Source organism: Oncorhynchus gorbuscha, linkage group LG07 (assembly GCF_021184085.1).
Source record: "Oncorhynchus gorbuscha isolate QuinsamMale2020 ecotype Even-year linkage group LG07, OgorEven_v1.0, whole genome shotgun sequence".
In the NCBI taxonomy this organism is placed as follows: domain Eukaryota; kingdom Metazoa; phylum Chordata; class Actinopteri; order Salmoniformes; family Salmonidae; genus Oncorhynchus; species Oncorhynchus gorbuscha.
The window spans coordinates 48,059,484-48,085,265 of record NC_060179.1 but is presented as its reverse complement, the minus strand read 5'-3'; the positions used below and the strand labels follow the sequence as shown (position 1 = coordinate 48,085,265).

The 25,782-nt window shown below is 41.2% G+C and overlaps 1 protein-coding gene across 1 annotated transcript in view; it reads left to right on the top strand.

The window, feature by feature from the left end:
• The window catches only part of nhlrc2 (NHL repeat containing 2), a 49,010-nt gene extending 24,088 nt beyond the window's left edge, over positions 1-24,922 (top strand). The window contains exons 7-12 of the mRNA XM_046356513.1: positions 9,358-9,451; positions 9,995-10,226; positions 20,979-21,101; positions 21,393-21,602; positions 21,876-22,092; positions 22,742-24,922. Coding sequence (XP_046212469.1) covers positions 9,358-9,451; positions 9,995-10,226; positions 20,979-21,101; positions 21,393-21,602; positions 21,876-22,092; positions 22,742-23,004 — 1,139 coding nt within the window. The 3' untranslated portion in view covers positions 23,005-24,922. The remainder of the gene's footprint in view (positions 1-9,357; positions 9,452-9,994; positions 10,227-20,978; positions 21,102-21,392; positions 21,603-21,875; positions 22,093-22,741) is intronic.
• Positions 24,923-25,782: the final 860 nt, after the last annotated feature.

Genomic DNA, 25,782 nt, shown 5'->3' with positions numbered 1-25,782 from the left:
TGGCTCTCTGCAAATAATTACATTTAGAGGATTCTAAATTGTTTATTTAAAAAATAACGATATTTTGGAGATCATTTTGTTTTCAAAGACATCCTGGCCAGCCAAAACCCTCCGGATGACGCTGGGCCAATTATACGTCACCTCATGGGTGTCCCGGTCGTGGCCGGCACGGTATCGAACCAGCATCTGTAGCAACGCCGTTTCAAATAACATTGAATTGATCAGACATGCAGTGTAGACATTGTTTAATGTTGTAATTGACTATTGTAGCTGGAAATGGCTGATTTTTAGTTGAATATCTACATAGGTGTAAAGAGGCCCATTATCAGCAACCATGTTCCAATGTTGGCACGTTGTGTTAGGTAATCCAAGTTGATAATTTTAAAAGGGAAATTGACATTAGAAAACCATTTTGCAATTATGTTAGCACAACTGAAAACTGTTGTCCTGATTTTAAAGAAGCAATAAATCTGACCTTCTTTAGTCTAGTTGAGTATCTGGAGCATCAGCGTATGTGGGTTCGATTACAGGCTCAAAATGGCCAGAAACAAATAACTTTCTCCTGAAACTTGTCAGTCTATTCTAAAATATATTCAATAAAACATTTTCCTCATCAATCTACACATAATACCCCATAATGACAAAGCGAAAACAGGGTTTTAGAGTATTTTGCTTATGTATAAAACAGAAATGCCTTATTTACATAAGTATTCAGACCCTTTGCTATGAGACTTGAATTTCAGCTCAGGTGCATCCTGCTTCCTTCCATTGATCATCCTTGAGATGTTTCTACAACTTGATTGGAGTCCACCTGTGGTAAATTCAATTGATTGGACATGATTTGGAAAAGGCACACACCTGCCTATATAAGGTCCCACATTTGACAGTGCATGTCAGAGCAAAAACCCAACCATGAAGTCGAAGGAATTGTCCATAGAGCTCCGAGACAGTATTGTTAAGGCACAGATCTGGGGAAGGGTACAAAAAATTATTCTGGTCCCCAAGAACACAGTTGCCTCCATCATTCTTAAATGAAAGAAGTTTGGAGACACCAAGTCTCTTCCTAGAGCTGGCTGCATGGCCAAACTGAGCAATCGGGGGACCTGATGGTCACTCTGACAGAGGTCCAGAGTTCCTCTGTGGAGTTGGGAGAAGGTTATCCTTCTGGGAGCACTCCATGCATCTCTGCAGCACTCCATGAATAAGGCCTTTATGGTAGAGTGGCCAGACAGAAGCTACTCCTAGGTAAAAGGCATATGACAGCCCGCTTGGAGATTGCCAAAAGGCACCTAAAGACTCTCAGACCATGAGAAACAAGATTCTCTGGTCTGAAGAAACCAAGATTGAACTCTTTGGCCTGAATGCCAAGCGTCACATCTGGAGGAAACCTGGCACCATCCCTACGGTGAAGCATGGTGGTGGCAGCATCATGCTGTGGGGATGTTTTTCAGCGGCAGGGACTGGGAGACTAGTCAAGATCGAGGTAAAGATGAACGGAGCAAAGTACAGAGATGTCTTTGATTTTTTTTTTTACGTATCCAGTGCGCTCAGGACCTCAAACTGGGACAAAGGTTCACCTTCCAACAGGACAACGATTATAAGCACACAGCCAAGACAACGCAGGAGTGGCTTTGGGACAAGTCTCTGAATGCCCCTGAGTGGCCCAGCTAGAGCCCGGACTTGAACCTGGTCAAACATCTCTGGAGAGACCTGAAAATAGCTATGCAGTGACACTCCCCATCCAACCTAACAGAGCTTGAGAGGATCTGCAGAAAAGAATGAGAGAAACTCCCCAAATACAGGTGTGCCAAGCTTGAAGCTTCATTCTCAAGAAGACTCGGCTGTAATCGCTGCCAAAGGTGCTTTAACAAAGTACTGAGTAAAGGGTCTGAATACTTATGTAAATTTGTTATTTCTGTTTTTTATTCTGACTAAATGTGCAGAAATGTCCAAACTGTTTTTGATTTGTAATTATTGGGTATTGTGTGTAGATTGAGGTTTAAAAAATGATTTAATAAATTTTGCAATAAAGCTGTAATGTAACAAAATGTGGAAAAGGTCAATGGTCTGAATTCTTTCTGAATGTACTGTAGTAACTGTTTCATTTAGAAATACATGTTTCACATTGCAATAATGTCTGTATGTTTTGGCCAATTAATATTACAATGTAAAAAAACGAGTATATGGTCATTCCTGGTTTATTTGAGATGATTCTGAAATCAAACAACACAAACGATTTGAGTTTTTTTTTCAGTGTCTAAAGGAAATATTGAATTTCGAGAAACTGAATAATGATTTGATTATTCAAATTTATTTTCGATTTCTGGTTCAACTTATCCTCTGTACGTTTTGGCCACTTAATATTCGTCTTCCAGACAACACAGAATGATACATGGGCCGTTCTTCATGTTTTTGATCTTGCATATGAAATCGAATAAACAGTCTTTTTTTTTTTTTTTTTTTTTTTCCAATCCAATTATTTGATGATTGACAGTCACTGTAGCTGGTCGTGACCAGTCCAAATTGGCCTAGGTCATGGAGACAGCCACTTTCACAACCGTATGCACTTTAACCTGTAGCCTATGCATTTTGCACACCTCCAGCCTATACTGTCCATTGATTGGACTTTTTTATTTTGTGTGGTTATGCTGTGAAATGAATCTAATCCCTATATACTGAGTCAAAGAGATGGATCATTTAGAATTTTGTGACAAAACAGACCACAGATGGAAATAATGCACAGAGCAGACTACAAGAAAGACGCAACGGACTCAGACGACAACAACAAAGATGTTTGGTGTGCTTAGGAACAATGCACATAGCAAAGTACCGTGATACATTCATCTTTGGTAGGAGACCAGCGATAAGCTGGTCGCTTTCTGCGTAGTTTCCAGTCATGTTTTAGTCTCTTTACACTTGGTGGGTGATTTTGAATTGAGGAATGTTGTTTCAAAATGAACTATTTACATAATAGCAAAGGGGCCTACTTTTTGCTGCATGTTTTAGACTCTGCAGCATAACATCCCACAGATTGGGAAGCAGGAAGAGCCATATTACCACCAAGCTCTCTATTCTTGCCTCTACTTATTTTTACAAAAAGACTTCACGATGGTTGAATGTAAAAGTTTGATGAACTGAATGTATAGTCACCATATCTACACAATGTCTCTCATTCCCATCATATTCATAAATTGGAACCCAATAAGCAGTGACTCCATCTAAAACTACTTTATTTCACAATTGTGGGTTATATTGTGCTGCTTTTATAGTGCATCCTTTGGTAATACTTTGATCACCACTCACTAATTGTTAATTTTCCAGTCTGAATTTCTGGATTCATACATTTTAGGAATATTTTCTATATATTCTCCTTCGTAATCTGTTAGATACAATTCCCACCCCTTGACCATACACTAATAAGGCCTAAATGCACTGGCTACTTCACCCACCTGTCCACAATGAACATGCCAAAACCACTGACAACACTTTTTGTATATGGGGACCTATATAATAGGTTTGTTTACCCCACTGGGGCCAAATAGCCAATATAGATCATTAAGGGATCTTCTATTAGGTAGCATCTACCAATAACATTGGTACGTTTTACCCTGCGCAGTCTATATGACTTCAAACACATTTTTCGGTGAGGTCCTGCCCTGGAAGACCTGCCCTAAGACTCTTCCTCACCCAGAGCTATCCATTGATTTTTATTTAACTCAGCAAGTCAGTTAAGAACAAATTCTTATTTACAATGACGGCCTACCCTGGCCAAACCAGGACGACGCTGGGCCAATTGTGCACCGCCCTATGTGACTCCCAATCACGGCCAGATGTGATGCAGCCTAGATTCGAACCATGTACTGCAGTGAAGCCTTTTGCACTGAGATGCAGTGTCTTGATGGGCATGTCCCTTACATGGGTGACTCCAATCACCAAGACCACATCATAGAGATTCTTTGGGAGTGTTCTCATAGGTAGCACATAAACATGGGAATCAATCACACCGCCCGCTGTCTGTTTTGGTGGAGGCTTGTTGATGTATAGTCTCAACAAACTTCCCACCCCAGAACTATGCGCATACGATCTAGTTTTTTATCTCCGGTGGAATCCTATACATAAGATACTTCTCTATCCCTAGAGCTATCCACTAATAAACTGGCCTCAGATTTAATAACAATGGTTCTAGTCACCAGTTACGGAGAGGATGCATCCACCTGTCACAAGCACACACAGGATTTTTCCTAAATGGCCATATTGCCGATTCGCTTGAACATTTTAAAACTTCACTCTCCACAGATACTTTGATTCAACAATCTCAAGGCTCACGACAGGTTGAAAAACAGATTGGGTAGATGGCCCTTAAGGGGCACATGAGGAATTGGTAGGATACAAGCGTACCTTTTATTTATTGGCTTCCCTCCTGATTCTCCTTCCTCCCAAACCTCTTCCTTAAGCTTGAAATCCTGCTGAAAACGGCAATTAATAAGAAGACCAATATACAATAAACATTATCATACAAAAGAGCCCAAACTCCCAGTGACGTTTCAAATATTTACTCAGAGAAGATGTACAGCTGAATACATACCTTGAATAAATTGCAGTGTCCACTTTATATTCTTAGCTCTCACCCCCTCCCTTCCACAAAGATACTTCAGTACTTTTCCATCACCCAGGATTTCTCATATCACAGGACTTCTTATCAGTCAGGAGAGGCATTGAGTTGTTGGGAGTGCACATTCCTACAGTCTATTGCAGTCCACTAAATAATTACACTCTTCTCGTACACAGAGCTGCAAGGAAATAAAAACTATTCTATTCATACTAAGAGGACATAATGATATAAAACACTAATATAAAAGTAATTTACAATCTGTCAAGATAAAAAAAAAATAATAATAATAATTGGAGACTCAAAACCGAAACAAAAAACTTTCATGCAAATACATTTACAGCAAGAGCAAATTATTTGAAAACGAATGCTTTTTTTTTCAGTTTTCCACCTTCCTATGTCTATCCTGCTCATTGATTTGGTTACGATGAATCGTCACTCCAAAACTAGTGGACCAATAGACTTATCTACTCCTCCCTCCAAGCCCTGCCTTCTCAGAAACATGTTTCCAAAACCATCGAAAACAACTGCCAGTGAAAGCAAAGATCCGAGTAACCTAACCAACGGTAGTAACTGCAGGCAAGCATGTAGGCGAAATCGATTCAATAGGTTACATTCAACAAGTACAGCACTGAAACAAATGACTGATGGATTGGCTGAGAGAAATTGATGATAAAAAGATTTGGGTCTGTTTTGTTAGACTTCAGTGCGGGTTTTGACATTATTGATCATAGCCTGTTTCTGGAAAAACCTAGCTGTTATGGCTTTACACCCCCTGCTACATTGTGGATAAAGAGTTACCCATCTAACAGAACACAGAGGGTGGTCTTTAATGGAAGCCTCTCCAACAAAATCCAGGTAATATCAGGAATTCCCCTGGGCAGCTGTCTAGGCCCCTTACTTTTTTCAATCTTCACTAACGACATGCCACTGGCTTAGTTTTTTGTTAATCCACCTGTCATGTAAGATTTTGAAAATATGCTTTGCAGCGAAAGCAATCGAAGCGTTTTGTAAGTTTATCGATCGCTCGACAAAACATTATGAACACCTAGCATCAAGTAGCTTGATCACAAATCAGAAAATAAATCAAATTAATCGTTTACCTTTGATCTTGGGATGTTTTCACTCACGAGACTCCCAGTTACACAATAAATGTTCCTTTTGTTCCATAAAGATTATTTTTATATCCAAAATACCTCCGTTTGTTTGGTGTGTTATGTTCAGAAATCCACAGGAAAGAGCGGTCACGACAACGCAGACAAATTCCAAATAGTATCCGTCATGTCCACAGAAACATGTCAAACGTTTTTTATAATCAATCCTCTGGTTGTTTTTAATATATATAAACGATAATATATCAACCGCAACTGTCTTTTTCAGTAGGAGAGGGAAAGGCAATGGCTGCCCAAACTCTGTTGCGCCAAGCAAAACTCTGCTGGCACCCAGCCATACAATGACACAGTGTTATCTTTCTCACTCATTTTCCAAAATAAAAGCCTGAAACTATGTCTAAAGACTGTTGACACCTTGAGGAAGCGATGGGGAAAGGAATCTGGTTGATATCCCTTTAAAAGGAACAAAGGCAGGCTATGGAACAGAGTTTTCCAAATAGAAGCCACCTCCTGGTTTGATTTTCCTCAGGGTTTCGCCTGCAATATAAGACAATATTTTGACAGTTTTGGAAACTTTAGATTGTTTTTATATCCTAATCTGTCAATTATACAATTATATGCATATTCTAGCATCTGGACCTGAGAAATAGGCTGTTTACTTTGGGAATGTTATTTATCCAAACATAAAAATAGTGCCCTCTAGCTTCAAGAGGTTAAACTCAGTTTCTCACAATTCCTGACATTTAATCTGAGTAAAAATTCCCTGTCTTTGGTCAGTTAGGGTCACCACTTTATTTTAAGAATGTGACATTTCAGAATAATAGTAGAGAATTATTTATTTCAGCTTTTATTTCTTTCATCAGATTCCCATTGTGTCAGAAGTTTACATGCACTCAATTAGTATTTGGCAGCATTGCCTCTAAATTGTTTAACTCGGGTCAAATGTTTCGGGTAGCCTTCCACAAGCTTCCCACAATAAGTTGGGTGCATTTTGGCCCATTCCTCCTGACAGAGCTGGTATGTAGGCCTCCTTGCTCGCACAAGCTTTTTCAGTTCTGCCCACAAATTTTCTATATGATTGAGGTCAGGGCTTTGTGATGGCCACTCCAATACCTTGACTTTGTTGTCCTTAAGCCATTTTGACACAACTTTGGAAGTCTGCTTGGGGTCATTGTCCATTTGGAAGACCCATTTGCGACCAAGCTTTAACTTCCTAACTGACATCTTGAGATGTTGCTTCAATATATCCACATACTTTTCCTACCTCATGATGCCATCTAGTTTGTGAAGTGCACCCAGTTCCTCCTGCAGCAAAGCACCCCCACAACATGATGCTGCCACCCCCGTGCTTCACGGTTGGGATGGTGTTCTTCAGCTTGCAAGCGTCCCCCTTTTTCCTCCAAACATAACGATGGCCAAACAGTTCTAATTTTGTTTCATCAAACCAGAGGACATTTCTCCAAAAGTACGATCTTCGTCCCCATGTGTAGTTGCAAATTGTAGTCTGGCTTTTTTTATGGCGCTTTTGGAGCAGTGGCTTCTTCCTTGCTAATCAGCCTTTCAGGTTATGTCAATATAGGACTCGTTTTACTGTGGATATATATACTTTTGTACCTGTTTCCTCCAGCATCTTCACAAGGTCCTTGTACTTTTCGTACAAAAGTACGTTCATCTCTAGGAGACAGAACGCATCTCCTTCCTGAGCGGTATGATGGCTGCGTGATCACATGGTGTTTATTCTTGCGTACTATTGTTTGTACAGATGAACATGGTACCTTCAGGCGTTTGGAAATTGCTCCCAAGGATGAACCAGACTTGTGGAGGTCTACAATGTATTATCTGAGGTCTCGGCTGATTTTCTTTTGATTTTCTCATGATGTTAAGCAAAGAGGCACTGAGTTTGAAGGTAGCCCTTGAAATACATCCAACTTAGTGTATGTAAACTTCTGACCCACTGGAATTGTGAATCAGTGAATTATAAGTGAAGTAATCTGTAAACAATTGTTGGAAAAATTACTTGTCATGCACAAAGTGATGTCCTAACCGACTTGCCAAACCTATAGTTTGTTAACAAGAAATTTATGGAGTGGTTAAAAAACAAGTTTTAACAACTCCAATCTAAGTATATGTAAACGTATGACTTAAACTGTATGCGCTTTACTCAACACTATACATGTCAGCTACCACAGCGACTGAAATGACTGCAACACTTAACAGGGCTGCAGTTAGTTTCAGAATGGGTGCCAAAATAAGTTCATCCTAAATATTTCAAAAACTAAAAGAATTGTATTTGGGATAAATAATTCACCAAACCCTAAACCTCAACTAAATCTTGTAATAAAGCATGTGGTAATTGACCAAGTTGAGGAGAGTAAACTGCTTGGAGTAACCCTGAACTGTAAACTGTCATGGTCAAAACATATTGATACAACAGTATCTAGGATGGGGAGAAGTCTGTCCATAATAAAGCACTGCTCTGCCTTCTTAACAACACTATCAACAAGGCAGGTCCTACAGGTCCTAGTTTTGTCACACCTGGGCTACTGTTCAGTCCAGTGGTGAGGTGCCACAGAGAGACTTAGGACCATTGCAATTGGATCAGAACAGAGCAACATGGCTGGCCCTTGGATGGACACATAGAGCTAACATTAATAATATGCATGTCTATCTCTCCTGTCTCAAAGTAGAGAGATTGACTTCATCACAACTTGTATTTGTTAGAGGTATGTTGAATGCACCGAGCTATCTTTTTGAACTACTGGCACACAGCTTGGACACCCATCCATACCCCACAAGACATGTCAACAGAGGTCTCTTCACAGTCCCCAAGTCCAGAACAGACTCTGGGAGGCACACAGTACTACATAGAGCCATGACTACATGGAACTATATTCCACATCAAGTAACTGACGCAGCAGTAAAATTATATTTAAAAAACAAACAAATACACCTTATGGAACAGTGGAGACTGTGTGAAATCTGTTGTGAATGTAATGTTTAAAAAAAAAAATTATGCATAACTGCTTTAATTTTGCTGAACCCCAGGAAGAGTAGCTTTTGATATCATTATTTTTGTTTACAATTCTACAAATGTTACTTTAGATTTTTTTTGTTATCTCAACATCCATCATTTCACTTTTCCTCAAATATTATTTTTTACATTTTCAAATGTATTTTTCATATTTACAATTTATTTTATTTTGAATTCAATACTTAAGGTGTGAAATTGACCCCATAGAGATTTGCTAGCAAATATTACTCTGTTTAAGCTGATACGGGTAGCATGTGAGTATAGGGAGATGTTTTGTGTCCTTGCTTGAATATAAAGGATTTATTTTTGACTGTATCCAATAACTAAAAGCAATAGTACGAGCTCTGAAATATTTGGGTCCTGTGTACTCAATGTCTTGTTGCAGATCTAAAGTATTCAAGTGTATGGCCCTGGTATATGCCTTGAATACTTTTAAAAAATCCATCTGTCCTTCCTGGTTATTTGAGGTAATCTCAGATCAAGTCAATGGATCTGTTAAAGAAAGGTGGATGTGTGATCAGGCAAGAGCAGTACAGTATAGCTCGGCTTTGCTCGATCCGGCTCGCTCAGTACTGTGAAAGGGGTATTTCTGTGTTACTTTCCAGGCGGTGAGGAGGATAACATGCTGTGGGTGGCCATGGCAGGGACACACCAGATCTGGGCTCTGTTCCTGGAAAATGGGAAGTTGCCTAAAAGAAGGTGAGTGACTGGCACATAATTGCTTTGTGCATTGGCAACTGTTTCAGGGCCAGATAATGTTGTTCTTCCATATATTCAGTCTAGAATTAAGTAGGCTATTAGCTTCTATCTACCCCTTTTGGTGTTTTCAAATCTGTACGAGAACCCAATAATGTGACAGATCCACTGTCAGGGGAGCTTGCACCATATTGCTTAAGTAACACCAATCCAGTTCCTTAGGCTCAAACAATGGGGCTCCTGAGGCTAGGATTGGTTTACAGACCAATGTTGTGATATTTCACCATTCCTTCGATTTGACTGTAAGCTTTAGTGCCAGTGATGGATAATCATTTTATTTTGGAGGGTTTTATATATTCATTGAGAGAGGACAGTGAAGAAGGGACAGGAAAGTTAGGCGATATTATGAGTCAGAAGGCCATGGGTCGGATTCGAGCCCATGCCGACTGGTATACATGTGTGCCAGGTTCCGCGGAACTAACCACTTGATCACATAGGCTACATACACACAGATGATAATATTAACCGTATGACAACTCCCTTCAGAGAGTCCAAAGCGGGGACGTGTGTGCGCTTCGCCGGCAGTGGCAACGAAGAGAACCGCAACAACTCCTACCCCCAAAAGGCCGGCTTTGCCCAGCCCTCGGGCCTGGCCCCCGCTCCAGAGGAGCCCTGGGGGTGTCTGTACGTGGCCGACAGTGAGAGCAGCACTGTGCGCTCCCTGGCTCTGAAGGACGGCGCTGTCAAACTGCTGGTGGGGGGCGAGAGAGACCCTCTGGTGAGTCAGTCCTGTGATGGAATTCAAAATTAAAACCAAACCAAAGTTTCTGGGCACAATCTAGTTGCAACCCCAAAGGAATCCGCTGGTCATTTTTTATCTCAATTTATCATCAATATATTAGTATCAATGTCAACTGGGGACTCTCCATGGTTCAAGTGTTGCAGTTCCAGTTCCCCACACTTAGTAGAATGACACCACCTCTAGACACTGATCCAGGGTCAGAGAAGTTTCAACCCCCTTTCAACTAAAGATGAAGATTTATACTTTTAAGCTGATCCTTGATGTTAGGCTGTTCTCTCCTGAGCCCGACAAACACTATAGAGTAGGGGTGCATCCCAAATGGCACCTATGGGCCTTGTTCTCTCTAAATAGGGTGAGGGTACAGGGGGCTGGTGAAGGGAGAACTTGATTCCAGGCTATCGCTCAGCGCTCTGTGATCACACCCAGTTTATGTTCCTCTCAGCACTTTGTCTTCCTCCCCACAGATCTGGTTCTTTATAAAGGAAGGAGAAACCATATTGTGCCGTAGGGGTTATGATTTAATTGGAGCAGTGGCTGAATTATTACAGCATTTGTCGTGACAAGATTTGAAAAGCATTACTAGCGCCATGTAACATTTGTTGCAAGTTTAGTTGACAGTCGTGGCAAGTTTCCAAACCTTTTGAAATTATTAATATCTTTATAATGGGCGTGTTATCCAATCAATTTGATTTATTGAGAATGCTCAAAAGGAGATTATATGGCTATTTATTTAAATTCCGGAAATTCCACTACAGTCAAACCAATATGATTCCTTTGTTGCGTCACTCTTGTTTTCTGAAGCAGAAGATGAAAATAAATTGGATTTAATAATATACATCCGTTTTCGCCTAAAATGACATACCCAAAGCTCAGGATCTGAAGCAAGGATATGCATATTCTTGATACCATTTGAGGTTTGTGGTAATGTGAAATGAATGTAGGAGAATATAACACATTACATCTTGTACAAGATAATACAAAGCAAAAACCATGTTTTTTTTGTATGTTTTTGTACCATCTTTGAAATGCAAGAGAAAGGCCATAATGTATTATTCCAGCCAAGGCACAATTTATATTTTAGCCACTTGTGTATGTGCTGCATTTTAGACTGATCCAATGAACCTTTGCATTTCTGTTCAAAATGTTGTACTAAGACTGGCCAAATGTGACTAATTGGTTACTTAATAACTTTTCATAAGTTCATAACTGTGCACTCAAACAATAGCATGGTATTATTTCACTGTAATAGCTACTGTAAATTGGACAGTGCAGTTAGATTAACAAGAATTTAAGCTTTCTGCCAATATCAGATATGTTTATGTCCTGGGAAATGTTGTTGTTAGTTACATCCTCATGCTAATGTGATTAGCCTACGTTAGCTCAACCGTCCCATGGGGGACCCACCGATCCTGTAGAGTTAAAACTTCTTATGGCTTGGGGGCAGTATTTTGACGTCTGGATGAGAAGCATGTCCAAAGTAAACTGCCTGTTACTCGGGCCCAGAAGCTAGGATATGCATATAATTGGTAGATTTTGATAGAAAACACTCTAACGTTTCCAAAACTGTTAAAATAATGTCTGACTATAAAAGAACTGATACGGCAGGCAAAAACCTGAGGAAAATCCATCCAGGAAGTGGGATTTTTTTGAGGTGGGCATTTTCAATTGAATGCCTATAGAGTATCTAATGGGTTAGGACCCAGATTGCAGTTCCTATGGCTTCCACTAGACGTCAACCGGCTTTAGACATAGTTTTAGGCTTGTTTTTTGAAATATGAAGAATGAGACCTTTCTGTCAGTGGACTGTAGAATCATGCAGTGCTGGTTTGTTTGTGTGACCGATTACGTGCCCTTCGTTGTTTTTCCTTTCTATTGAATACGCTATTGTCCAGTTGAAATATTATCGATTATTTAGACAATTGACAACCTGAGGATTAATTATAAACATCGTTTGACATGTTTCAACGAACTTTACCGGTACTATTAGGATGTATTCGTCTGCATGTTTTCACCTCCTTTGAGCCAGTGGATTACTGAACAAAACACGCCAACAAAACAGTTTTTGAGATATAAAGAGGGACTTTATTGAACAAAATGAGCATGTAATGTGTAGCTGGGACTCTTGTGACTGCAACCATATGAACATCTTCAAAGGTAAGTGATACATTTTATAGCTATTTCTGACTTTTGTAATTCCTTTACTTGGTTGTAAAATGTTTGTATGTTTTTTGTATGCGGGGCGCTGTCCTCATAATCGCATTGGTATGCTTTCGCCGTAAAGCCTTTTTGAAATCTGACAGAGCGGCTGGATTAACAAGAAGTTCCTCTTTAAACCACTGTATAACACTTGTATTTTTTATGAATGTTTATTATGACTTTCTGTATTTTGGATTTGGCGCTCTGCAATTTCACTGGATGTTGTCGAGGAGGGTCGCTAGCAGAACATCTGCGCCAGAAAGGTTAAACTACTTTCTTCAAAGTAGCCACCCTTTGCAATGATGACAGCTTTGCACGCTCTTGGCATTTTCTCAACCATCTTCATGAGGTAGTCACTGGGAATGCATTTCAATTAACTTGTGTGCCTTGTTAATTTGTGGAATTTATTTTCTTAATGCGTTTGATCCATTCAGTTGTGTTATGATAAGGTAGGGGTGGTGTACAGAAGATTTGGTAAAAGACCACGTCCATATTATTGCAAAAACAGCTCAAATAAGCAAAGAGAAATGACAGTCCATCATTACTTTAACACATCAAGGTCAGTCAATCCTGAACATTTTAAGAACTTTGAAAGGTTCTTCAAGTGCATTCGTAAAAAACATTAAGCGCTATGATGAAACTGGCTCTCATAAGGACCACCACAGGAAAGGAAGACCCAGAGTTACCTCTGCTGAAAAGGATGACTTCATTAGAGTTACCCGCCTTAGAAATTGCAGCCCAAATAAATGCTTCACAAAATTCAAGTAACAGACATCTCAACATCTACTGTTCAGAGGAGACTGCGTGAATCAGGCCTTCATGGTCGAATTGCTGCAATGAAACCACTACTGAAGGACACCAATAAGAAGAGAGACTTGCTTGGGCCAAGAAACACTAGCAATGGACATCAGACTGGTGGAAATCTGTCGTTTGGTCTGAGTCCAAGTTTGATATTTTTGGTTCCAATCGCTGTGTCTTTGTGAGACAGAGTAGGTGAACGGATGATCTCCATGAAGCATGGAGGAGGAGGTGTATTTGTAAGCAGTAGAATCCGATTTAAAAAGCAGGTAAAAAATACACCTTATGGAACAGCTGGGACTGTGAAGTAACAAACGTAGACGCAGACACATGCATACACACACATGATAACATACGTGCTATACACACACACGTACACATGGATTTTGTGTTGTAGATATGTGGAGTATGGGCCTGAGGGCACACACTTAGTGAATTCTGTAATGAATGTATTGTAATGTTTTTAAAAGTGTATAGCTGCCTTAATTCTGCCGGACCCAAGGAAGAGTACCTGCTGCCTTGGCAACAGCTGATGGGGATCCATAATAAATAAAAATACAATGACCCAAATCACATTTCCAGGCTGTGTAAGGGCTGTTTGACCAATGAGAGTGATGCATCAGATAACCTGGCCACCACAATCCCCCAACCTCAACCAAATTGAGATGGGTTGGGATGAGCTGAACCACAGAGTGAAGAGAAAGCAGCCAACAAGTGCTCAGCATATGTGGGAATTCCTTCAAGACTGTTGGAAACACCTTCCAGTTGAAGCTGGTTGAGAGAATACCAAGAGTGTGCAAAGCTGTCATCAAGGCAAAGGGTGGCTATTTTAGAAAAATCTCAAATGTAAAAATCTAAAATGTATTTTGATTAGTTTAACACTTTTTTTTTTGGTTACTACATGATTCCATATCTGTTATTCCATAGTTGTGATGTCTTCACTATTATTCTACAATGTAGAAAATAGTAAAAAAATAAAATAAATAACCCTTGACTGAATAGGTGCAGACAAACTTTTGACTGTTACTGGAAGTATTCACACCCCTGAGTCAGTACTCTGTAGAAGCACCTTTGGCAGCGATGACAGCAGTGAGTCTTTATGGTTAATAAAGCAAGCAACTACAGACCCTGTATAACAACCGTCCGTGATTGGGAGTCCTATAGGGCGGCGCACAATTGGCCCGTCGTCCGGGTTACGGTTTGGACGGGGTAGGCCGTCATTGTAAAGAAGAACTTGATCTTAACTGACTTGCCTAGTTAATTAAAGGTTAAATTAATATTTAAATATAAAGATGGCGCTGACAGATAGGGCAACTATGCTTCGATCTCCTAAGTAACTTTGCAGTATTTGCAGTTTTTGTGTGTTTTTTTTTCTTGCATTATTAGTCCAGGGAATTGTTTATTACATACTGCCGGAAAGACATTTTGGATATCAGAGCGGTGGTAACTCACCAGCATTACGACCGGGATTACGAACTGATTCCAGAGGCTGATCCAAAATACCACCGGGGGATAAGAGGTATTCGGAGTGGACTTCTTGTCTGACTAATGAGGCGCGCACACTATCCACTGCTTCCAAGTATATTTCTCGCTAATGTTCAGTCTCTGGATAAAGATGTAGACAAGCTCAGGGTGAGAATCTCCTTCCAGGGATTGTAACATACTCTATTTCATGAAACCATGGCTCTCTGGGGATATACTGTCTTTGTCCATACAGCCAGCTGGGTTCTCAGTATATCGCACAGACAAGAATAAAGAACTCTCCGTGAAGAAGAAAGGGTGTATGTTTCACGATTAACCAGTGATGGTATGATTGTGATAACATACAGAAACTCAGGTCCTTCTGTTCATCCGACCTAGAATATGTCACAATCAAATGCCGACCGTATTACCTCCCAAGCGATTTCTCTTCGGTTATATATACAGCCGTGTATACTTCACTGGACTTTATGCAAAGTAAAGACCACATCCTGAGGCCACATTTATTGTAGCTGGGGATTTTATGGCAGAACACAGTGTAGCTATTCCTTTCGTAAGGCAATCAAACAGGCAAAAAGTCAGTATAGAGTCCAAGTAGAGTCGCAATTATACGGCCCAGACACGAGACGTATGTGGCAGGGTCTACAGACAATCACAGACTACAAAAGGAAAATCAGCCATGTCCTGGACACTGAGGTCTTGCTTCCGGACAAGCTAAACACCTTCTTTGCCCGCTTTGAGGATAACACAGTGCCACCAACACGGCCCCTTGTGGGCTCTCCTTCTCCGTGGCCGACTTGAGTAAGATATTTAAGCATGTTAACCCCCGCAAGGCTTCCGGCCCAGATGGCATCCCTGGCTGCGTTCTCAGAGCATGCGCAGACCAGCTGGCTGGAGTGTTTACGGACCTATTCAATCTCTCCCTATCCCAGTCTGCTGTCCCCACTTGCTTCATGATGTCTACCATTGTTCCTGTACCCAAGAAGTAAAGGTAGCTGAACTAAATAACCATCGCCTCATAGCACTCACTTCTGTCATCATGAAGTGCTTTGAGAGGCTAGTTAAGGATCATACATCTACCTTACCTGACACCCTAGACCCACTTAGGGGCTTACCGCCCCAATAGATCCACAGACGATGCAATCGCACTGCACACTGACCTATCTCATCTGTACAAGAGAGCTACCTGTGTAAGAATCCTGTTCATTGACTATAGCTCAGCATTCAACATCATAGTACCCTCCAAGCTCATCTTTAAGCTCGGGGCACTGGGACTGAACCCCACCGTGTGCAACTGGGTCCTGGACTTTCTGACTGGTTGCCCCCAGGTGGTGAAGGTAGAAACAACACCTCCACTTTGTTGATCCTCAACACAGGGACCCCACAATTGTGAGTGCTCAGCCCCCTCCTGTACTCCCTGTTCACCCAGGACTGCGTGGCCACGCAATCCTCCAACTCAATCATCAAGTTTGCAGAAGACACAACAGTAGTAGGTCTGATTACCAACAATGATGAGACCGCCTACAGAGAGGTGAGGACCCTGGAAGTGTGGTGCCAAGAAAATAACCTCTCACTCAATGTCGACAAAACAAAGGAGCTGATAGTGTACTTCAGGAAACGAAAGAGGGAGCACCCCCCTATCCACTTCAACGTGACCGCAGTGGAGCAGGTGGAAAGCTTCAAGTTCCTCGGCATACACATCACTGACGATCTGAAATGGCCCACCCACACACTGTATGGCGAAGAACTATATGTATTGATGGTGTAATACCATCCATTTACATTACATTTACAAAGTGTAATTAATAACTTCACCATGCTCAAAGGGATATTCAGTCTTTTTTCTTTTTTTACCCATCTACCAATAGGTGTCAGTCTTTGCATTCGGAAAGTATTCAGACCCCTTTGCTTTTTCCTTTTAGGTGCCTTTTGGCAAACTCCAAGCGGCTGTTGTGCCTTTTACTGAGGAGTGGCTTCTGTCTGGCCACTCTACCAACAAGGCCTGATTGGTGGAGTGCTGCAGAGATGGTTGTCCTTCTGTACGGTTCGCCACATAGGAATTCTGGAGCTCTGTCAGAGTGACCAATGGGTTCTTGGTCACCTCCCTGACCAAGGCCCTTCTACCCCGATTGGTCAGTTTGGCCAGGTGTTCAGCTCCAGGAAGTCTTGGTGGTTCCAAATTTCTTACATTTAAGAATGATGGAGGCCACTGTTCTTGGGGACCTTCAATGCTGCAGAAATGTTTCGGTACCCTTCCCCAGATCTGTGCCTCAAAGCTCTACGGACAATTCCTTTGACCTCATGGCTTGGTTTTTGCTTTGACTTGCACTGTCAACTGTAATACTTTATATAGGCAGATGTGCCTTTCCAAATCATGTCCAATCAATTGTATTTACCACAGGTAAATCCAATCAACCTGTATAAATATTTCAAGGATGATCACTGGAAACAGGATGCACATGAACTCAATTTTGAGTCTTATCGCAAATGGTCGGAATACTTATGTAAATAAGCTATTTCTGTTTATTAAAATCACAGCAAAAAATGTGTGCTTTTGGGGGTACTTGAGGACTAGAGTTGGGAACCACTGGGCTATAGTGTAGTCTTGGAAATACCAGACCTAGGGCAACAGCACTAGGTCTGGGGAACACAAGGATTTCTCTTGGCCCCTTTGAAAGGGGAGAAAAACAATTCTGGGGAGGGTGCTCTTCAGGCAGACAACAGTCCCAACAAATCACGAGTTTGGGAATTGTGCTCTTTAAAAAACATCTCGGAAACATGACAGATGTACACAATGCGGATGTACAGTTGAAGTCGGAAGTTTACATACATACACCTTAGCCAACTACATTTAAACAAAGTTTTTCTCAATTCCTGACGTTTAATCCTAGTAAAAATTCCCTGTCTTAGTTCAGTTACAATCACCACTTTATTTTAAGAATGTGAAACGTCAGAAAAATGGTAGTGATTTATTTCAGCTTTTTATTTCTTGCATCACATTCCCAGTGGGTCAGAAATTTACATGCTACCAAATACTAATTGAGTGTATCGCCTTTAAATTGTTTAACTTGGGTCAAACGTTTCGGGTAGCCTTCCACAAGCTTCCCACAATCAGTTGGGTGAATTTTGGCCCATTCCTCCTGACAGCTGGTGTAACTGAATCAGGTTTGTAGGCCTCATTGCTCGCACACGCTTTTTTAGTTCTGCCCACAAATTTTGAATGGGATTGAGGTCAGGACTTTGTGATGGCCACTCCAATACCTTGACTTTTTTGTCCTTAAGCCATTTTGCCACAACTTTGGAAGTATGCTTAGGGTCATTGTCCATTTGGCAGACCTATTTGCGACCAAGCTTTAACTTCCTGACTGATGTTGCTTCAATATATCCACAAGACGTCTCATCATTTCCCTCCCTCATGATGTCATCTATTTTGTGAAGTACACCAGTCCCTCCTGCACCAAAGCACCCCCATGATGCTGCCACCCCCGTGCTTCACAGTTGGGATGGTGTTCTTTGGCTTGCAAGCATCCTCCTTTTTCCTCCAAACATAACGATGGTCATTATGGCCAAACAGTTCTATTTTTGTTTCATCAGGCCAGAGGACATTTCTCCAAAAAGTACGATCTTTGTCCCCATGTGCAGTTGGAAACAGTAGTCTGGCTTTTTTTACGGCGGTTTTGGAGCAGTGGCTTCTTCCTTGCTGTGCGCCCTTTCAGGTTATGTTGATATAGGACTCATTTTACTGTGGATATATAGATACTTTTGTACCTGTTTCCTCCAGCATCTCCACAAGGTCCTTTTGCTGCTGTTCTGGGATTGATTTGCACTTTTCGCACCAAAGTACGTTCATCTCTAGGAGACAGAACGTGTCTCCTTCCTAAGTGGTATGACTGCTGCGTGGTCCAATGGTGTTAATACTTGCGTACTTTTGTTTGTACAGATGAATGTGGTACCTTCAGGCGTTTTGGAAAATTCTCCCAAAGATTTCTTATGGAGGTCTGCAATTTGTTTTGAGGTCTTGGCTGATTTCTATTGATTTTCCCATGATGTCAAGCAAAGAGGCACTGAGTTTGAAGGTAGGCCTTGAAATACATCCACAGGTACACCTCCAATTGACTCCAATGATGTCAATTAGCCTATCAAGAAGCTTCTAAAGCCATGACATTTTCTGGAATTTTCCAAGCTGTTTTAAGGCACAGTCAACTTAGTGTATGTAAACTTCTGACTCACTGGAATTGTGATAATCACTTATAATTGTGATAATTATAAGTGGAATAATCTGTCCGTAAACAATTGTTGGAAAAATGACTTGTGTCATGCACAAAGTAATGTCCTAACCGACTTGCCAAAACTATATTTTGGTAGAATACATTTATGGAGAGGTTGAAAAACTAGTTTTACTGACTCCAACCCAAGTGTATGTAAACAACCACCAGTAAGTGGTTGAAAGCTTGTAACGTTAGCTTTCATGTCGCAGGCGAAAAAAACTACTCACGTTTTGAAATACACCCATTGAAAATATCCTCTGCAAGCTCCATTTCGCTAACTACCAATTTTGTGTCCGGTGAGGATGTTTAGGGCAGGGCACAAATGAGTGGATTTCCTTTGTGTCCATTTCTGCTTAGCCCAACCAACGCTTAGTACTTAGTGCTAGGGTTATGATACATGTAAACATTTTCTTAACATTTGAAATGTAAAAAAAATAAATAAATCTAAATTAAATTAATTAAGTTGGTCATCCGTATGACCTCTAGGGGGCAATGCATTTCAATCTACCTCAGTCCTGGCTACCTACCAGAAGGCGCTCACCTTACTGCTGTTCCCCACCCACTAAGCAACAATGGTATTTATGCTGTTCTCTGTTGTCTCTCCATGTTCTCATTTGTCAGTACATGGGACGTCATGTCCCACTTCTCATCAATGTGATGGCTCTTTGCAGTGATGTTCATAGACGTCCAACAATCTTTTGTTGAATCCACGTAAGGCTCACGCTTTGTACATGCAGAACGATCATTGTACAATTTCACCATCACGGCCGTCACGGTTTTTCGACATGGCATCTTATATTCTGGTTCTAGATATGCCATTAGGGTATTGAAGCCGACATCCTCTACCATTGACAATGGCTTCACATTAACTGCAATCATTTTTCTCTCTGTTCCTTATCGCACTGCTGCCAGCAACGGGTTGGGTCTCTCTCTCTCTCTCTCTCTCTCTCTATTGTGTTTTATTTGAAAACAGCATAACATTTTGTAGAATATTTCAGAAAAGACTGCCTGAAATTTCAACCTGTTTTGGTGGGATGGACTTTTGGCATTCCATGGTGACATCACCATGTGGTAAATTAGTTAATAGACCAATAAGAACGAGTTCCACCTCTCTGCCAATAACAGTTCATTTTCGGTTTTCGGCCTCCCCAAACAATCCTAGTCAATTTCTTGCTAGAGAAATTGCCCTTTGCTAAGATGCTTTTTTTTTTTTTTTTGACAATTTTAATTGAAAACAGTCAGGTACCTGATTGTTGCCCAGAAAGGATTTGATATTGAGATAAAAACATCTGCATTGGACCTTTTTAAGAAACACTCATTTTCATTAGCAAACCGTTGCAAAATGTTTTACCTGATGTTAATAATGAATACACACCTACACTAACCTCCCTCAAGAAGAGCATTGTTTTCAATTTTATACATATGAAAGTAATCTGTCTTTAGAAACTTCAGATGATTTGTCGAGGAAAGGCCTAATGTAGTACAATTTCTGAAATACAATCAATGCACTGCTTCATCATCAAGTCAATCTTTATACTCTGGCCAATCAGAAGGCTTCATTTAACAAATAGTTGACTCAGTTCAGATTCCTAATACTCTGAAAAATGGCAAGGCTGCTGACTCGAAATTGGCCCTAGAACAGGGGTGCCAAACTAATTCTGCCCCAGGGGCAACCTCTTCAATGAGGTTCACATTGAAAATTAGCAACATTTCCTCTCTCCATAGTTTGGTGGATTTTCAATGCTTTCATTTGAGTCATTTATTAAGCGAGCTGGACAGTCAAGCTGTATGAATGTAGGTCTATTATTCTTCCTACACAGTTTCAAAACAAAATATCCCAAACAATCTGTTGCCCGAATTGGAGTCCCTCCAACTGGGCCACATGTTTGACAACCCTGCCCTAGATGGATGGATGACTAGTGGCATTACAATGAGTTGAAACATGTAACGTCACTCATGTTTTTCATGTGGTGTTTTTTGGGGACAGAACCTGTTTGCGTTTGGGGACGTGGACGGGAAAGGAGTGGACGCAAAGCTCCAGCACCCTCTCGGTGTGGCCTGGGCTCCTGACCAAGGCCTCCTCTATGTGGCGGATTCCTACAACCACAAGGTCCGTTTTTCAGACGTGGTAATGTTCACATGTCCTAAAATACAGTGTAGTTTCACATCAGTGACAAAGTCATCAAGAGGAAGAGCTTGTGGTGTGTCATTGGATGTTTTCTCTGAAACAGCCAATAGACAATACATATGTAAAGCCTTCATATTCTCTGCTGTGAGATTGGAGATTGCTTCTTGAAAAGACAGTAGGCCTTCAGGGCAGAGTGCATGTATGTTTGGTCTGCTTGTATAGAGTACTCACAAATCGAATCCCTCTTAACCTTGCTGTGTTTGTTTGTTTTAGATCAAAGTGGTGGACCCAAAAACCAGGCAGTGTCTGGTTGTGGCTGGGACAGGGGAAGCAGGTGACGTGTTAGGGCCAGGGTTGACTGAGTCCAGCTTCAATGAGCCTGGTGGCCTGTGTGTCGGGGAGGGGGGCAGGGTGCTGTATGTAGCTGACACCAACAACCACCAGCTCAAAGTCTTGGACCTGGACACCAAGACTGTGTCACTGGTGAGGGGTGTGTGTGACAGAAAGAGCATGATTGTGTGTGTGAATAAACATGTATCTATCTGTTCGGAAGCTTTCATATTAAAAAAGTATAGTTTGCCAAAAACATTTTGGTTTGAAACTACTGGACCTCTGCTCAAAAAAAAATTTTTTAAGAGGGAACAAGTGGAAAGCCATAGATGTTATGGGGCTTGCTTTTGCTTGGACTCTTTTTAATACAGCTTCTCTTTTAGAAACACCAAAGAAAAGTGTTTCTCTTCTCTCACCCTCTTGTAGTTCCCCATTTCATTGGAGGACGCGGTAGACTCTGCACCAACTAAGTCCGCTGGACCTTGTAAAGTCCCCAAGCTCCCCAAATCTGCTTCTATGGTGAAGATGCCACCGCTGGCAGTGTCACCAGGACAGACTATCAACTTGGAGCTGGTGCTATCGCTACCAGAGGGCACCAAGCTCACTGAAGACGCACCCAGCTTTTGGACCCTGTCAGCAGAAGGTAATGAAAATTACACCAGTGTAATGTTCAGTAGGGCACAATGTTGTCAACATTTTGAAACATAACCTTGTTCACGTGACTGTGAAGCTGTTCCCATTCATGCCTCAAGCTGGAAAAAGTTACTAAAACATTCCCTTTCAATTTAATGTTCTGTAATGGGCTCCAGTGAGTGTTCCAGTTAAATTGCTGTGGTTTGAAGGGCATTATAGTTTCCACTCCCCCATTCAAGGTCAAAGCAAACCTGGATATGAAATAAACCTTACATCGGGGGTTGTAGTGGCAGACGCACACTCTCTCACACCATATGTTGAAGTACAAATTGACATGCTGACTGATGTAGCTGCATCTTTTCTCTTGCTTTGTTCCCTCTTTCCAGACATGCCATTCAAACACTCCTGTTCTCAGTCTCTCTCTAAATCAAATCAAATGTATTTATATAGCCCTTAGATAAGCTGATATCTCAAAGTGCTGTACAGAAAGCCAGCCTAAAATCCCAAACAGCAAGCAATACTACCATTTATGTTAAGATAATGTCTTGATAGAGTGAAATGTGTGCTTGATATCCGCTATATTATATTATTCTATGATGAGTTGACTGTATGTGTGCCATTAAATAGGATATTGCCTAACTATTTCCTGTGTTGTACAGGTAACGAGTGGTTGGTAGGGAACCAGGTGGTGACCGGGGACATCCCAAATCTTTCCCAGCCCCTTTCCATCCCTGCCATACTTCCAACGGTTCTCAAGGCGACAGAGTCCAGCCCCTCCCTCACCCTGAGTGTTTGGGTTTACTGCTGTCTGGCAGGAGGCGGGGCTTGTATGATGAAAGCTGTCTCCTTCACGCAACCTCTCCAGATAGGCTCTACACCCAGAAACGGCTCGGTTACCGTGACGCTGGCTCATGCCTTCTAACTTAACAAACCTCTAGCCCTTCCCTCTCGTTGGGGCTTTGTGTTTCAAATATGTTTCATTTTTAAATGAAGATTCAAGTTTACGAATGTAGAAATCATTTTGATATCTCCTTTTGAACACAAACGATAACAGTAACAAATAATTTATCACAGAAGTTGATTGACATGTTTAAACAAAGTAGATATATCAAAAATAGCATGGAAAGGGGAAGAAAAGGTCAAACCCGGACTTAATTCAATCAACAGACAAAGAAGTTAGAAAAAAATACCCCCCAAAAGGATAAGCCCACCCTACCTGCTTCCTTCCCCTTCGGGGTAAATCCTATGCAACTTTGTCTTAGATAAGTGTACTGTACAATTGGCTCATTCATCTCCCTCCTCTCCTCTGTAACTATTCCATAATTCGTTGCTGTAAATGAGAATGTGTTCTCATTCCACTTACCTGGTGAAATAAAAAGTTTAAAGTCCTTAAATTGTATCAAACAATGCCTGGAGTAAATTATTATTTATTTTATTTAACTAGGCAAGTCAGTTAAGAACAAATTCTTATTTACAATGACGGCCTACCGCAGCCAAACCCTAACCCAGACGATGCTGGCCAATTGTGCGCCGCCCTATGGGACTCCCAATCACGGCCGGTTGTGATACAGCCTGGAATCTAAGTTGCCAGAGAATTAATTTGTCTACCATAAGCCACCTCCAACAAAAAAAAATGAGAATTTGGCAAAACATCCAACCGGTATCGCAACCGCAGACCACGTGTAACCATGTCAGCCCAGGACCACATCCGGCTTCTTCACCTGTGGGATCGTCTGAGACCAGCCACCCAGAAAGCTGATGATACTGAGGAGTATCCCTGTCTGTAATAAAGCCTTTTTTTGTAGATAAAAACTCATTCTGATTGGCTGGGCCTGGCTCTGAAGTGGGTGGGCCTATGCCCTCCCAGGCTCACCAATGGCTGTGCCCCTGCCTATCATGTGAAATCCATAAATTAGGGCCTACTGAATTCATTTCATTTGACTTGACTTCCTTATATCAACTGTGTAACTCCATAAGATCACTGTCCATTCATTTTAGATCAGTGAACACTGCTTAGGTAGGCATTAGGGGAACTAGACTTGGGGTCGAAATATAGAATTGGGTCACTATTAAATGTCACATGAGGGCGTGCATGGTTTTCTCTGCACAAGTATTCCCTGTCTTTATTTTACAGAATCTCAGCACCAAAGTGCATGTATCGTCTTCCTCTTCACTGTGTGTTTATGGATGGGGGAAAACATGTGGGCTCTAAATAAGGGTTACATAATACATCCATAAGCACTCCGTAATACCTCTAGAAAACCTTTCATAGACTTTTATGTCCACAACAACACTGTGTCTGCTGACTGGCTTGGATTTGTGCCAGCCAACTTGCTTACTTAAATAATACTTCAGAGCTGGCAAAACTGGTTACAATTACATTTCAACCAATTTTACTCTGTTGGTTTTGTCATAAGGCATTTACAAAAAGTTTGATCACACTTAATCATTACGCCCACATTTGTAAATGTTAGTAACCTAGTTATTCACACATTTATAAACTTTTATATTTTAACTGATGTATTAATGATTCATAAGATAATAAGATGTTTAATATAGGTCCTTTATAAACCATTTAGTAATCATTAGTTTGTCCCTAATCTAAAGTGAGGGTTTAGCGTTAGTGTTTAACAAAGTAGTAACTTAACAATTAAAGAACAAATGTTACATTTGAAAGGCTTTAAAGAGGTACAGTTCCTTCAAAGTATTCACACCCCTTGACATTTATTTTATGATTAAATTGTGATGTGTCACTGGCCTACATACAAGACTCCATAATGTCAAAGTGCAATAATGTTTTGATAATTTTCTACAAATTAATTAAATATGAAAAGCTGAAATGTCTCGAGTCAATCATTATTCAACCCCTTTGTTATGGCAAGCATATTGAACCTTTATTTTGACAGGGAAGACATAGAGACCTAGGTCTCTTTTATAAATAAGCCCCGTATAAATACAATATAAAGTACACATTAAACACTGAATACTGTATATTATGTACAGTATGTAGTGTGATGTCAGGAAAATAACCTCACACTCAAAGTCAACAAAACAAAGGACATGATTGTGGATTTCAGAAAACAGCAAAGGGAGCACCCCCCTATCCACATCGACGGGACAGTAGTGGAGAGGGTAGTAAGTTCCTCGGCGTACACATCACGGACAAGCTGAATTGGTCCACCCACACAGACAGCGTTGTGAAGAAGGCGCTGCAGCGCCTCTTCAACCTCAGGAGGCTGAAGAAATTCTGCTTGTCACCAAAAGCACTCACAAACTTCTCCAGATTCACAATCGAGAGCATCCTGTCGGACTACAAGATGAAATCCAGCCCAGTCACGGACCAGGATGTCTTGCTCCCATGCAGATTAAATAACTTTTTTGCCCGCTTTGAGGACAATACAGTGCCACTGACACGGCCTGCAACGGAAACATGCGGTCTCTCCTTCACTGCAGCTGAGGTGAGTAAGACATTTAAACGTGTTAACCCTCGCAAGGCTGCAGGCCCAGACGGCATCCCCAGCCGCGCCCTCAGAGCATGCGCAGACCAGCTGGCCGGTGTGTTTACGGACATATTCAATCAATCCCTATACCAGTCTGCTGTTCCCACATGCTTCAAGAGGGCCACCATTGTTCCTGTTCCCAAGAAAGCTAAGGTAACTGAGCTAAACCACTACCGCCCCGTAGCACTCACTTCCGTCAT